Below are 14090 nucleotides of genomic sequence, written 5' to 3'. Positions count from 1 at the left end.
GTCGGGTCGGCCCCGAGGGGTACCCGCGAGAGTTACTGCAGTCAGGTTGACCGTGAGGGTACCCGCGAGCTAATTACGGGGCACGGCCGGGCATTATAGCCCTTGCCGTAAGTCCGTGAGGATTGTTTCATAGATATGTTAAAATTTTAGAAAGATGCCCATGTGATGGTAGGGCGAAAAATGACCGACTTTTGTAGTGAAGTGACGACAATGCTAGAGCAAAGGCAGATGAAGATGATGGAGGTGGCTCGAGAGGAGAAGTAGATAGAAAGGCGTCGAGAATTGTACTTGGTCACTTTATGAATAATCATCATGTTCAACACATGTTTTCATATTAAAACCTTGTTTGTCAATGTAATTTTTCTGTTATCCCATTGCAACGTACAGACATTCAGCTAGTTAAAAGTAACAAACGAACATGAACTCGATTTTAGAACTGTACTTGGTCACTTAAAACTTTCAGAAAGGACCTGAAGATCTTCCCTTATCCTCAGAAGAAGAATCACAGCATTGAGAGACTGAGTATCTACATTTCTGCAACATTGTTGCACTCAAAAATGAAGAAATCAACCAAATGTGCACACCACCTCACCCATCTAACCAAATGGTAAAACTAAACAACAATTCACTCTGTCTATCAGAATTCCAACACCTGAAAAATACCATTAGAATTCCATCGCCTGAGCTGAAACTATCTTTTTTCTACAGTATATACGACGAGCCGAGCTCGAGCTCCTCTGCTGCTACCTGATCCTGATGGCTCCCGCCGCCGGAACCCCATGGCCAGGCGTCCAGCCGGCTCTTCTCCCGTTCGATCGCCTCAGCGTGCAACTGTCGTCCGAGTCCTCGTCGCCGGTGAAGTCATCCACGCATTTGGCTTTCCCCTTCCTGTCGTCGTGCCGCATGCTCGCGTCCGACGGCGGCGTCGACCTCTTGTCGGGGCTCCCGTACTCGTACAGGCTCGGGGAGCGCCGCAGCAGCAGCTCGCTCGCCGAGCCGTACCCCATCAGCCGGTGCAGGCTGTGGCTGTGCCGCCGCGCCGCCGCCTCCTCCCCCGCCGCGACGACGGTGTCGAAGGACGAGTTCCTCGACACGTGCAGCGGCTGCTCGTCCTCCGTGGTGGAGTAGCTGTCAGCCCCGTACTCCGCCGCGAAGTCCTCGATGAACGAGAACAGGTCTGGCCGCGCGCCGACGTGGCGCGCGGGCGAGGAGCCGGCCGTGCTGCACTTGTCGGCGGGCTTCTTCCTGTCCGGGTCGCGGTAGGAGTAGGAGAGCACGGCCGAGCAGGCGCCGCACCGCAGGTCGCGCACCTTGGCGCTCGCCACGGCGAACCCGGCGGGCACCTGGACGAGCGTGAAGCAGCTGGAGCAGACGATGAACGGCGCGCCCTTCAGGACCGGCCGGCAGTGGTGCCTCGGCGGCGGGGCGCGCTTCTTGGCCTCCGCGGCGGCCGGCCGCGCGGGCTCCTGCGCTCTGGACGGACGGCAGCAGTGTCCCCTGCAGCTGCCGCACTCAGGCCTAACGTGGTCGCAGCAGCTGTGCCGGCATGCTCCTGCAGGGCGCGCGTCGTGGCCGCCGCACGGGTCGGCCCTGCACCGCCGATACCGCCGCGACGGCAGACCGCGGAGGGTAGCCTGTCCGTGCTTGCCCGCGTTGCCGCGATGGTGCAGAGCGGCGGCGGCGGCAGCGTGGCGAGCTCTGCTGGTAGGGATGGCCGGGTGATGGGCGTGTCCCTCTTGCCTGGGACGACGAGGCGGACGGGATGGTGTCCTTGGCTTGGCCTCCGGAGACTGGCTGAAGAGCTCGGAGAGGTCGCCTTTCAGCTCGTCCACCGTCTTCAGGATCTTCTCGTGGAGGGGACTCATCTTCTGTGGCGCGTGCCGAGGAGGGCTCGGTGCCTTTTCCTCGGCAACAGCCGGCACCTGCGCCGCCGCGGCATCATCTCGCCGTGTCCAGCTCACCGCAGCCGGTGCAGACCGGGAATCCGCGGCACGATCAGGCATTGGTGCAGCTTCTCCGACAGCCGCTTTGCTTGGGCTTGGACTTGGAGTTTTCTTCCTCGCGGCGTCAGTTTCAGGCTCGGCTTCACGTCCCCTCTCTGAACCTTGCATCTCGGCGAAGTTTGCACCGGCGTTGGGAGCACTGACCGCACCCCTCCCCCTGCGAGGTTCGGAGCTGCCAGCAGCTTCCTCCTGATCGGCACTCCGGTGATGGTGATCACGCCCCTTCTTCTCGACGATCGGCGGCGATTGCGCCGAGGAGTGATGCTTCCTCGCTGGCGTGCGATCGCCACTGGTGCCCAGCGCCATGCCGGTCTCGCGTCGGCTTGTCGTGCCGGCGTCCCGGGGGCTGATGGTTCGAACATCAGGAGTCGGGGCGGAGCCGCTGGTGCTCGCGACATCCCCGGAGCCCAGGTGGCTGCTCTGAGTCTGGTGCCGGCGAGGAGACGGCAGGGCACTCGCTGAAGACGGAGGAGCACTGGCGTTGGGAGCACTGACCGCACCCCTTGTCACGCGAGGTTGAGAACTGCCAGCAGCTTCCGCCTGATCGGCACTCCGATGCTGGTCACGCCCCTTCCTCTCGACGACCGGCGGCACTTGCGCCGACGAGTGGTGGTTCCTCGCCGGTGGCGTGAGATCACCGGCCTCGCGTCGGCTTGTGGTGCCGGCGCCTCGGTAGCTGGTGCTCGGGGCGTCAGTAGTCGTGCCACTGGTGCTCGGGGCGTCGGGAGTCGTGCCACTGGTTCTCGGGCCGTCGGGAGTCGTGCCACTGGTGCTGGCGACATCCCCGGAGCCGCCCAACTGGCCGCTCCGAGCCTGGTTCCGGCGAGGAGACTGCAGGACGCTCTCTGTAGACGGAGCGGCACTGCCGGCCGCGGCCTGCGTGTCGCCGCTGCGGAGTTTCGCTGCGCAACCACAAAATGAAATCCAATCAGAAACCGGCGACAAGATAAGCGACATGGAAACGGAAGCATGGAAGATCCCATGGATCACCGGAGCGGACCGTGAATTTACCTCGGAGGCTGGCGCCGCACCCGCCGCATTGGTAGACTGGGACGCCGGCGGGCTCCTGGAGGACGCTGCGGCACCTGGGGCACCTCACGTGGCGAGCCCCGCCGCCGGCGCCGGTGTCCGAGATCGCCATGAGCCGAGAAGGCCCAAGAGCATCACACGATCGACGAGAATCGCTGCCTGCGTTGACAGAAGAAAGCATAAAATCGTTAGCACTTTGGCACAAATTTCTTCACCCAGTTTGTTGTTTCCGGAAAGGAGGAAGAAGAGGAGGGAGGCACTCGAGCACAGCTAACAGAAAGCGCACCCACTCACCTCAAAATCCCCCACTTTCCCCTCGGCGTCCACTCGAGACGAGAACGAGACGTCCCGCTTTGCGTGCTCTTGCAGCTTCTTCTTCCTCCTCGGAATCGAGCAGCCTCTCCTCCAAACCCAATCCTTGGAAGCTAGCTATATGTAGGCAGCTCTCGCTAGTCGTCGAGGGTGTACTGTCGGGAGTCCAGACCGGACAGTACGATGCGGATCGGCTTCTTGTAGGAGTACGTGTGATGGAAGCGAGGAGGCGGAGAGACGCGTCCCTGTTGGGCGAGCGAGCAAGAGCAATAGAATAATGGCGAGGATCGGAATGGAGACGGAGAAGCTGAGCTCATGTAAAACGATGCGTGCGCTCCGGCGAAATATTTATATGCGCTGGTGGGGCGAGGGAGAGGAAGGAGGCGGGGTGGTGTGCGCGGCTGACCGCTTCAATGACAGGGACGACCGGTGGCCGCGGGATTTGGCGTTGGCGCTGGCGAGCGATCGAGTGGCACGGCCAGGTCGTCCGCGGGGAGGGGAGGCGAGGCGACCGTGTCGCCGACGCCAGTCACGCTGCCACCGCGTCGTCGCGGTCGCACTTCTGGACGTCCGCCGTGGAGCCGCGTGTGGCGCACCGCTGCCCTCGCCTTCTCTGCGGCGAGGGCCCGGCTGGGGACGTAGCGGCTGACGCGCGCGCCCGCTCAGTGTCGCTGTCACGCGCGCGCGCGGTGCGCGAGCTGGGAGGAGACCATCACCAGGAAAAGGGAGGGAAACGGATTAAATCTGGCTCCGCGGCCCCCACCCCGGCATTGCCATGCGCACTGCGAGCGCGCGCCGGGCCGTCGTTTTCGGAGCAGGTTCGAGGGACCGTGCGAGCCTCGTGATGGTCGTAGCAGGAGTAAACTATGCGTGGCCATGGATTTGGCATCTGGGCACCTACTAGCACTTGGCACAAATTCTTAGATTTGCGTTTGTTTTCGTCATGTTCTTTGTTTATCTTTGCTTCGGGCCTCCGTGCACGGAAGCCGCGTTGTTTCGTCAACCCAGTCAGTGAGGAATGGAATAGTAGTAAGGTTTTGGTCTGTGCTACTACTACTACGAGAAGAAGGGATGAGAAAAATGAGTGAGGTATAAACAAGGACTTGTCATGACAGGCGGCGAAAGTCGTGGGTGGTGACCGGAAGAAGTTCGGCCTCGCACGACCGGTTCACGTAACAAGGATTGTCATCGACTTATTGTGTTGCCGAAGATGGTGAGGCAGGCGCACCAGCGACAGCACACCGTAGCAGGATCACGATTCACGCGGGCCGAATAAATGGGGCGCCGCCGCCTGAGCTTGAAATGGAAAAAGGTGATTTTTGGCGGCACGCTCTCGTCTCGTCGCCGTCGTCGGTGCCACGAGACAGGCAGGCCGCGCGTTTTGTCAACGGCGATGAGCTCGGGATTGGATGCCTGTGGTGTAGAACCGTCGGTGGGCGTCGGGCGTGCGTCCGCGTGGCCACGGGCGGCGCGCACGGACGGTGCGGTGCGGTGCCGCGCCGGCCGCCTGGCGTGGCGTGGCCCCGCATAGGACTGCAGCTGCGAACGAACTGTAGAGGCGCACTGGCATGGCACCGCCACCAACCGGCGCGGGTGGCGACCTACCGCCACCTACGCGCTCGGCTCGTCGCCGGGACCCGGAGTCCAGGAGCGAGTTGTTTTTGGTCCGCGGGGCCACACGGCTACACACACGGGCAACGCGACTGCTGGTCCCTTGGTACGGGAAACCTGGAAGTGTTCTCATGGTCGTTTAGAACGTGACGATTTTGCATCCAAAAAGTTATGGGTCCCGATAACTGCCACACGTATAGCGTGGACAGGAACCCGCCGGCATGCCTCGTGTGGCATGGACAGGAACCAGCCCGCACGAGCCCGCGCGTCCGGTGCAGCGCGATCGCCCCGCACGAGCACGTCCGGGCGAGCGAGCACGCGGCCTGCACGACCGGTCTCGGCCGTCGCCCCTCCCCGCCTACGAGCCACACGCCCCGCATGTCAGTAACCACGCGTCCCGTCACGATTGCCATGGTCCGGACCCTCTTCAGTTACCATGTTGCTGAACTGCAGTTGCCATGTTGCTGAACTAAAGTTGCCATGTCGAACAACTACAGTTGCCATTTTAGGTCAAGTGTCGGATGTCATTTTTGGGCAACTGCAGCTGTTGCCATGTCGGACAACTACAGTTAACATGATTTGGAAAACTTTAAGAGCTGCCACCTACTAACACTGGACAGTTGTCATGTAGCACTAAAAAACATGGCAAAAAACATGTTACGGGTAAAAAGAGAGTTGCCATCTGCTTACAAGCACACTAGGGCAGTTGCCATGTATCCTGCAAAACACATGACAACTGATGGCTTTTGGTGTGTGGGACAGGAGACAGGCATGTGGGTGACGGTGGTATCTTTAGGAGTTGCCACCTACTAACACTAGACAGTTGCCATCTAACGCTACAAAAACAGACGTGGCAACAATAACATATTCGGGTAAAAAGAGAGTTGCCATATGCTTACAATCACAAATAGGGCAGTTGCCATGTACCCTTCAAAAACATAGCAAATGACAGCTTGCGTGTGGGAGAGTGGAAGAATGGCAGTCGTGGGAGATGGGGAACAGGAGTGGTGTGTGGCGTGCGGGCGCGACAACAGTTTCATCGCACGCCCCGACTGACGAACGTTGGCCGCGGAGAGAAAACGGCCGTATGGGCGAACTCCCACATGCCACACACACGAGTTGTCCTACCTGGCGCATAAAATCAGACATTTTATACCAAGATTCGTGCAAAAAGCGTTGGACGGTGATGGAGGCGTGTGGGCGAGTTGGCTAACACCCACACGTGTGGGCGTTAACATTTCCGAAAGTTATCGCGTCCGCGTGTGTCCATGCCCTACAACGCCAAGTTGAAGGCGAGCGTATGCTCTTTCTTTTCTAAAAAGATATCAGCAGAAGGGCAAGTGTATGTTTATCTCCACACGATGCAACTTATATACTATTTCAGTCCAAGCTGAAGATGTGTCATGGGTGTCTAGTCAGAGCAACTCCCACCAAAGCACACATTATCACGTGGATGTGTCTGCAAACAGTGATAGGAGCCAAAGCCAATCAAAATCAGACATCAAATCCGGATCATGAGCTATGACGGACAGTAGTCCAAACGGACTGGAGAGGATAAATAGACAAATGGGGATTAAAGACGTGTTGCCAAAGAAGACTGGTGAAGTAAGCTAGCGATATTAGAGCATCTACAACCGGACTCCCTAAACCCCCTATAAGCCCGTGCGGACAGCCCGATCATCGACCAGTCAAGAAAACCCGAACCATATGGGCGCCACATAGCACCGCTAAACCTTCGGGCTGACCAGAACAATGTGGGGCAGATATGGGTAAGCCCGGGCGCGTCCGTCACGTCGGACCCGACAGGAAGGACACACCGTAAATTGCACCAAATCCCCCTTGACCTGTCGGACCAGCCATTTTCCTCTACTCTCTTCTCCCTCGTCCGTGCCGGCCCTCCCTTATCTTCGCTGCCGTACCGAGCCATCAACGCCATCAGCATGCGTGACAACACTTCTCCCCTATACTCTCACCGCCACATACACTCTAGTTAGCCCGAACACCTCTGTGGTACATTCGGCTCCTCTCGGAGTGCATCTTGCCCTCAATGAGTTTGACACATTGTTCAACCAAATTTTTATGATTGTTTTGTAGGCAAGACAATGGATTCAGATGGTTGATTGAATGATAAGTATGCACCGACAAGGCTTGATTAATTAATTCAAATGAAGATCGTCGATTCATAGGATTCAGACGAAGAAGTGGAGATGTTGATGATCATGAGCATCCAACGGGAAATGGGGCCGAGAGGTGGAGCACAATCTAAACTTCAAGGGTTCGATTAACAGAAGAAGAGTTCTAAACCGGGATCGGGTCTCCAGAGCACGACTGCTCTACAAGGACTACTTTAATCACGAACCAACATTCCCGATGAATGGTATCGTCCATGCCTCTATATGCGCAAACTCTTGTTCTTGGGTGTGGTGGAAGGAGTGGAGGAACACGATCCCTACTTCAAAGCTCACCAGGAATTGTTGCGGAGAACTGTCGTTCTTTGCTAAGAAGAAATGCATGGCTGTTATGAGCATGCTTGCACTTAGTACCGCCGCCGATGCCGTTAGTGAGATGTCCGGATGGGGGAGAGCACATGCTTAAAGACAATTGTTAAGTTTGCCCGTGCTTTGGTGGAGGTGTTTGGAGCAGAGTGTCTGAGAGAACCAAATGTGCAAGATGCAGAAAAAGCTGTTGGCTATTGAAGAGGCAAGAGGTTTTTCAGTTATGTTTGGTTCAATTGATTGCATGCATTGGCAATGGAAGAATTTTCCCAAAGGTTTGCGCAGGATGTATTAAGGTCACACCAAAGAGGCCACCATCATATTGCAAGAAGTGGCTGAAGGAAATATGCCCTAGGGGCAATAATAAAGTTATTATTTATTTCCTTATTTCATGATAAATGTTTATTATTCATGCTAGAATTGTATTAACCGGAAACATAATACATGTGTGAATACATAGACAAACATAGTGTCACTAGTATGCCTCTACTTGACTAGCTCGTGAATCAAAGATGGTTAAGTTTCCTAGCCATGGACAAAAGAGTTGTCATTTGATTAACGGTATCACATCATTAGGAGAATGATGTGATTGACTTGACCCATTCCGTTAGCTTAGCACACGATCGTTTAGTATGTTGCTACTGCTTTCTTCATGACTTATACATGTTCCTGTGACTATGAGATTACGCAACTCCCGTTTACCAGAGGAACACTTTGTGTGCTACCAAACGTCACAACGTAACTGGGTGATTATAAAGGTGCTCTACAGGTGTCTCCGAAGGTACATGTTGGGTTGGCGTATTTCGAGATTAGGTTTTGTCACTCCGATTGTCGGAGAGGTATCTCTGGGCCCTCTCGGTAATACACATCACTTAAGCCTTGCAAGCATTGCAACTAATGAGTTAGTTGTGGGATGATGTATTACGGAACGAGTAAAGAGACTTGCCGGTAACGAGATTGAACTAGGTATTGGATACCGACGATCGAATCTCGGGCAAGTAACATACCGATGACAAAGGGAACAACGTATGCGGTTCGACCGATAAAGATCTTCGTAGAATATGTAGGAGCCAATATGAACATCCAGGTTCCACTATTGGTTATTAACCAGAAACAGTTCTAGGTCATGTCTACATAGTTCTCGAACCCGTAGGGTCCGCACGCTTAAGGTTTCGATGACAGTTATATTATGAGTTTATGAGTTTTGATGTACCGAAGGAGTTCGGAGTCCCGGATGAGATCGGGGACATGACGAGGAGTCTCGAAATGGTCGATACGTAAAGATCGATATATTGGACGACTATATTCGGAGTTCGGAAAGGTTCCGAGTGATTCGGGTATTTTTTGGAGTACCGGAGAGTTACGGGAATTCGCCGGGGAGTATATGGGCCTTATTGGGCCATACGGAAATAGAGGAGAGAGGCCAAAAGGAAGGAGGCCTGCGCCCCCCCTCTGGTCGGAAGTGGACAAGGGGCGCAGCCCCCCTTTTCCTTCTTCCTCTCCCCCTCTTTCCCCTTCTCCTACTCCAACAAGGGAGGTGGAATCCTACTAGGACTAGGGAGTCCTAGTAGGACTCCACACTTGGCGCGCCCCCTCCTAGGGCCGGCCTCCTCCCCCCTTGCTCCTTTATATACGGGGGCAGGGGGGCACCCCATGACACACAAGTTGATCTATGGATCGTTCCTTAGCCGTGTGCGGTGCCCCCCTCCACCATATTCCACCTCGGTCATATCGTCGCAGAGTTTAGGCGAAGCCCTGCACCGGTAGAACATCATCATCGTCACCACGCCGTCGTGCTGACCGAACTCATCCCCGACGCTTTGCTGGATTGGAGTCCGGGGAACGTCATCGAGCTGAACGTGTGCTGAACACGGAGGTGCCGTACGTCCGGTGCTTGGATCGGTCGAATCGTAAAGACGTACGACTACATCAACCGCGTTGTCATAACGCTTCCGCTTACGGTCTACGAGGGTACGTGAACAACACTCTCCCCTCTCGTTGCTATGCCATCACCATGATCTTGCGTGTGCGTAGGAAATTTTTGAAATTACTACGTTCCCCAACAGTGGCATCCGAGCCTAGGTTTTATGCGTTGATGTTATATGCACGAGTAGAACACAAGTGAGTTGTGGGCGATACAAGTCATACTGCTTACCAGCATGTCATACTTTGGTTCGGCGGTATTGTTGGATGAAGCGGCCCGGACCGACATTACGCGTACGCTTACGCGAGACTGGTTTTACCGCCGTGCTTTGCACACAGGTGACTAGCGGGTGTCAGTTTCTCCAACTTTAGTTGAACCGAGTATGGCTACGCCCGGTCCTTGCGAAGGTTAAAACAGCACTAACTTGACAAACTATCGTTATGGTTTTGATGCGTAGGTAAGAACGGTTCTTGCTAAGCCCGTAGCAGCCACGTAAAACTTGCAACAACAAAGTAGAGGACGTCTAACTTGTTTTTGCAAGGCATGTTGTGATGTGATATGGTCAAGACGTGATGCTATATTTTATTGTATGAGATGATCATGTTTTGTAACCGAGTTATCGGCAACTTGCAGGAGCCATATGGTTGTCGCTTTATTGTATGAAATGCAAACGCCCTATAATTGCTTTACTTTATCACTAAGCGGTAGCGATAGTCGTAGAAGCAATAGTTGGCGAGACGACAACGATGCTACGATGGAGATCAAGGTGTCGTGCCGGTGACGATGGTGATCATGACGGTGCTCTGGAGATGGAGATCACAAGCACAAGATGATGATGGCCATATCATATCACTTATATTGATTGCATGTGATGTTTATCCTTTATGCATCTTATCTTGCTTTGATTGACGGTAGCATTTTAAGATGATCTCTCACTAATTATCAAGAAGTGTTCTCCCTGAGTATGCACCGTTGCCAAAGTTTGTCGTGCCCAGACACCACGTGATGATTGGGTGTGATAAGCTCTACGTCCATCTACAACGGGTGCAAGCCAGTTTTGCACATGCAGAATACTCAGGTTAAACTTGACGAGCCTAGCATATGCAGATATGGCCTCGGAACACGGAGACCGAAAGGTCGAGTGTGAATCATATAGTAGATATGATCAACATAGTGATGTTCACCATTGAAAACTACTCCATCTCACGTGATGATCGGTTATGGTTTAGTTGATTTGGATCATGTGATCACTTAGATGACTAGAGAGATGTCTGTCTAAGTGGGAGTTCTTAAGTAATATGATTAATTGAACTTAAATTTATCATGAACTTAGTCCTGGTAGTATTAGCATGTCTATGTTGTAGATCAATAGCTCGCGTTGTTGCTTTCATATGTTTATTTTGATATGTTGCTAGAGAAAATTGTGTTGAAAGATGTTAGTAGCAATGATGCGGATTGGATCCGTGATCTGAGGTTTATCCTCATTGCTGCACAGAAGAATTATGTTCTTGATGCACCGCTAGGTGACAGACCTATTGCAGGAGCAGATGCAGACGTTATGAACGTTTGGCTAGCTCAATATGATGCCTACTTGATAGTTTAGTGCACCATGCTTAACGGCTTAGAATCGGGACTTCAAAGACGTTTTGAATGTCATGGACCATATGAGATGTTCCAGGAGTTGAAGTTAATATTTCAAGCAAATACCCGAGTTGAGAGATATGAAGTCTCCAACAAGTTCTATAGCTAAAAGATGGAGGAGAATCGCTCAACTAGTGAACATGTGCTCAGATTGTCTGGGTACTACAATTGCTTGAATCAAGTGGGAGTTAATCTTCCAGATAAAATAGTGATCGACAGAATTCTCTAGTCACCATCACCAAGTTAGTAGAACTTCGTGATGAACTATAATATGCAAGGGATAACGGAAACGATTCCCAAAGCTCTTCATGATGCTAAAATCGACGAAGGTAGAAATCAAGAAAAACATCAAGTGTTGATGATAGACAAGACCACTAGTTTCAAGAAAAGGGCAAAAGGAAGAAGGGGAACTTCAAGAAGAACGACAAGCAAATTGCTGCTCAAGTGAAGAAACCCAAGTCTGGTCCTAAGCCTGAGACTAAGTGCTTCTACTGCAAAGGGATTGGTCACTGGAAGCGGAACTACCCCAAGTATTTGGTGGATAAGAAAGGATGGCAAAGTAAACAAAGGTATATTTGATATACATGTTATTGATGTGTAATTTACTAGTGTTCATAGCAACCCCTCAGTATTTGGTACTAGTTCAGTTGCTAAGATTAGTAACTCGAAACGGGAGTTGCAGAATGAACAGAGACTAGTTAAGGGTGAAGTGACGATGAGAGTTGGAAGTGGTTCCAAGATTGATATGATCATCATCACTCCCTATACTTTCGGGATTAGTGTGGAACCTAAATAAGTGTTATTTGGTTTTTGCGTTGAGCATGAATATGATTTAATCATGTTTATTGCAATACGGTTATTCATTTAAGTAAGAGAATAAATTGTTGTTCTGTTTACATGAATAAAACCTTATATGGTTACACACCCAATGAAAATGGTTCGTTGGATATCGATCGTAGTGATACACATATTCATAATATTGAAACCAAAAGATGCAAAGTTAATAATTATAGTGCAACTTATTTGTGGCACTGCAGTTTAGGTCATATTGGTGTAAAGTGCCTGAAGAAACTCCATGCTGATGGGATTTTGGAATCACTTGATTATGAATCACTTGATGCTTGTGAACCATGCCTTATGGGCAAGATGACTAAAGACTCCGTTCTCCGGAACAATAGAGCGAGCAACTGACTTATTGGAAATAATACATACTGATGTATGCAATCCGATGAGTGTTGAGGCTCGCGGCAAGTATCATTATTTTCTGACCTTCACAGATGATTTGAGGAGATATGGGTATATCTACTTAATGAAACATAAGTCTGAAACGTTTGAAAAGTTCAAAGAATTTCAGAGTGAAGTTGAAAATCATCGTAACAAGAAAATAAAATTTCTACGATCTGATCGTGGAGGAGAATATTTGAGTTACGAGTTTGGTCTGCATTTGAAACAATGCGGAATAGTTTCACAGCTCACGCCACATGGAACACCACATGTAATGGTGTATCCGAACGTCGTAACTGCACTTTATTGGATATGGTGCGATCTACGATGTCTCTTATCGGTTTTACCACTATCGTTTTGGGGTTGTGCATTAGAGACAGTTGCATTCACGTTTAAAAGGGCACCATCTAAATCCGTTGAGACGACACCGTATGAACTATGGTTTAGCAGTAAACCTAAGCTGTCGTTTCTTAAAGTTTGGAGTTGCGATGCTTATATGAAAAAGTTTCAACCTAATAAGCTCGAACCCAAATCGGAGAAGTGCGTCTTCATAGAATATCCAAAGGAAACTGTTGGGTACTCCTTCTATCACAAATCCAAAGGCAAAACATTCGTTGCTAAGAATGGATCCTTTCTAGAGAAGGAGTTTCTCTCGAAAGAAGTGAGTGCGAGGAAAGTAGAACTTGATGAGGTAACTGTACCTGCTCCCTTATTTGAAAGTAGTTCATCACAGAAATCTGTTCCTGTGACTACTACACCAATTAGTGAGGAAGTTAATGATGATGATCATGAAACTTCAGATTAAGTTACTACAGAACCTTGTAGGTCTTCCAGAGTAAGATCCGCACCAAAGTGGTACGGTAATCCTGTTCTGGAAGTTATGTTACTAGACCATGACGAACCTATGAACTATGAAGAAGCGATGGTGAGCCCAGATTCTGCAAAATGGCTTGAGGCCATGAGATCTGAGATAAGATCCATGTATGAAAACAAAGTATGGACTTTGATTGACTTGCCCAATGATCAGCGAGACATTGAGATTAAATGGATCTTCAAGAGGAAGACGGACGCTGATAGTGTTACTATCTACAAAGCAAGAATTGTCGCAAAAGGTTTTCGACAAGTTCAAGGTGTTGACTACGATGAGAGTTATTTACTCGTATCTATGCTTAAGTCTGTCTGAATCATGTTAGCAATTGCCACATTTTATGAAATCTGGCAAATGGATGCCAAAACTGCATTCCTTAATGGATTTTTTAAAGAAGAGTTGTATATGATGCAACCAGAAGGTTTTGTCGATCCAAAAGGTGCTAACAAAATGTGCAAGCTCCAGCGATCCATCAATGGACTGGTGCAAGCATCTCGGAGTTGGAATATACGCTTTAATAAGTTGATCAAAGCATATAGTTTTAATACAGACTTGCGGTGAAGCCTGTATTTACAAAAAAAGTGAGTGGGAGCACTACAACATTTCTGATAAGTATATGTGAATGACATATTGTTGATCGGAAATAATGTAGAATTTTTCTGGAAAGCATAAAGGAGTGTTTGAAAGGAGTTTTTCAAAGAAAGACCTTGGTGAAGCTGCTTACACATTGAGCATCAAGATCTATAGAGATAGATCAAGACGCTTGATAAGATTTTTCAAAGAGTACATACCTTGACAAGATTTTGAAGTAGTTCAAAATGGAACAGTCAAAGAAAGAGTTCTTGCCTGTGTTGCAAGGTGTGAAGTTGAGTAAGACTCAAAACCCGACCATGGCAGAAAATAGAAAAGAATGAACAGTCATTCCCTGTGCCTCAGTCATAGGTTCTATAAAGTATGCTATGATGTGTACTAGACCTATTGTA

The 14090-nt window shown here is 50.7% G+C and overlaps 1 protein-coding gene across 2 annotated transcripts; it reads right to left on the bottom strand.

Moving 5' to 3' along the window:
- Positions 1–428: 428 nt before the first annotated feature.
- On the bottom strand, positions 429–3694 carry LOC123043676 (protein ENHANCED DISEASE RESISTANCE 4). 2 transcript variants are annotated; one of them, XM_044466197.1, is made up of 4 exons: positions 3327–3694; positions 3015–3191; positions 2773–2905; positions 429–2742 (listed from the first exon to the last, which is right to left on the bottom strand). In XM_044466197.1, exons 2-4 carry the CDS (start codon positions 3142–3144, stop codon positions 744–746), a joined length of 2262 nt encoding a protein of 753 aa, XP_044322132.1. In that variant the 5' UTR covers positions 3145–3191; positions 3327–3694; the 3' UTR covers positions 429–743. The 2 variants fall into 2 exon arrangements, with proteins under 2 accessions (XP_044322132.1, XP_044322131.1); XM_044466196.1 differs by having other exon boundaries at positions 429–2905; positions 3327–3685.
- Positions 3695–14090: the final 10396 nt, after the last annotated feature.

The sequence above is a fragment of the Triticum aestivum genome, chromosome 2B, assembly GCF_018294505.1.
Source record: "Triticum aestivum cultivar Chinese Spring chromosome 2B, IWGSC CS RefSeq v2.1, whole genome shotgun sequence".
Classification (NCBI taxonomy): Eukaryota; Viridiplantae; Streptophyta; class Magnoliopsida; order Poales; family Poaceae; genus Triticum; species Triticum aestivum.
This window is presented reverse-complemented; position numbering and strand designations above follow the sequence as displayed.

Bases quoted from the DNA above. Each gene is read 5' to 3' on its own strand.
- LOC123043676 (XM_044466196.1), bottom strand. From the start codon at position 3,144: ATGGCGATCTCGGACACCGGCGCCGGCGGCGGGGCTCGCCACGTGAGG. The intron at 2,906-3,014 runs GTAAATTCACGG...GTGGTTGCGCAG, and splicing joins GTGCGGCGCCAGCCTCCGAG to CGAAACTCCGCAGCGGCGAC.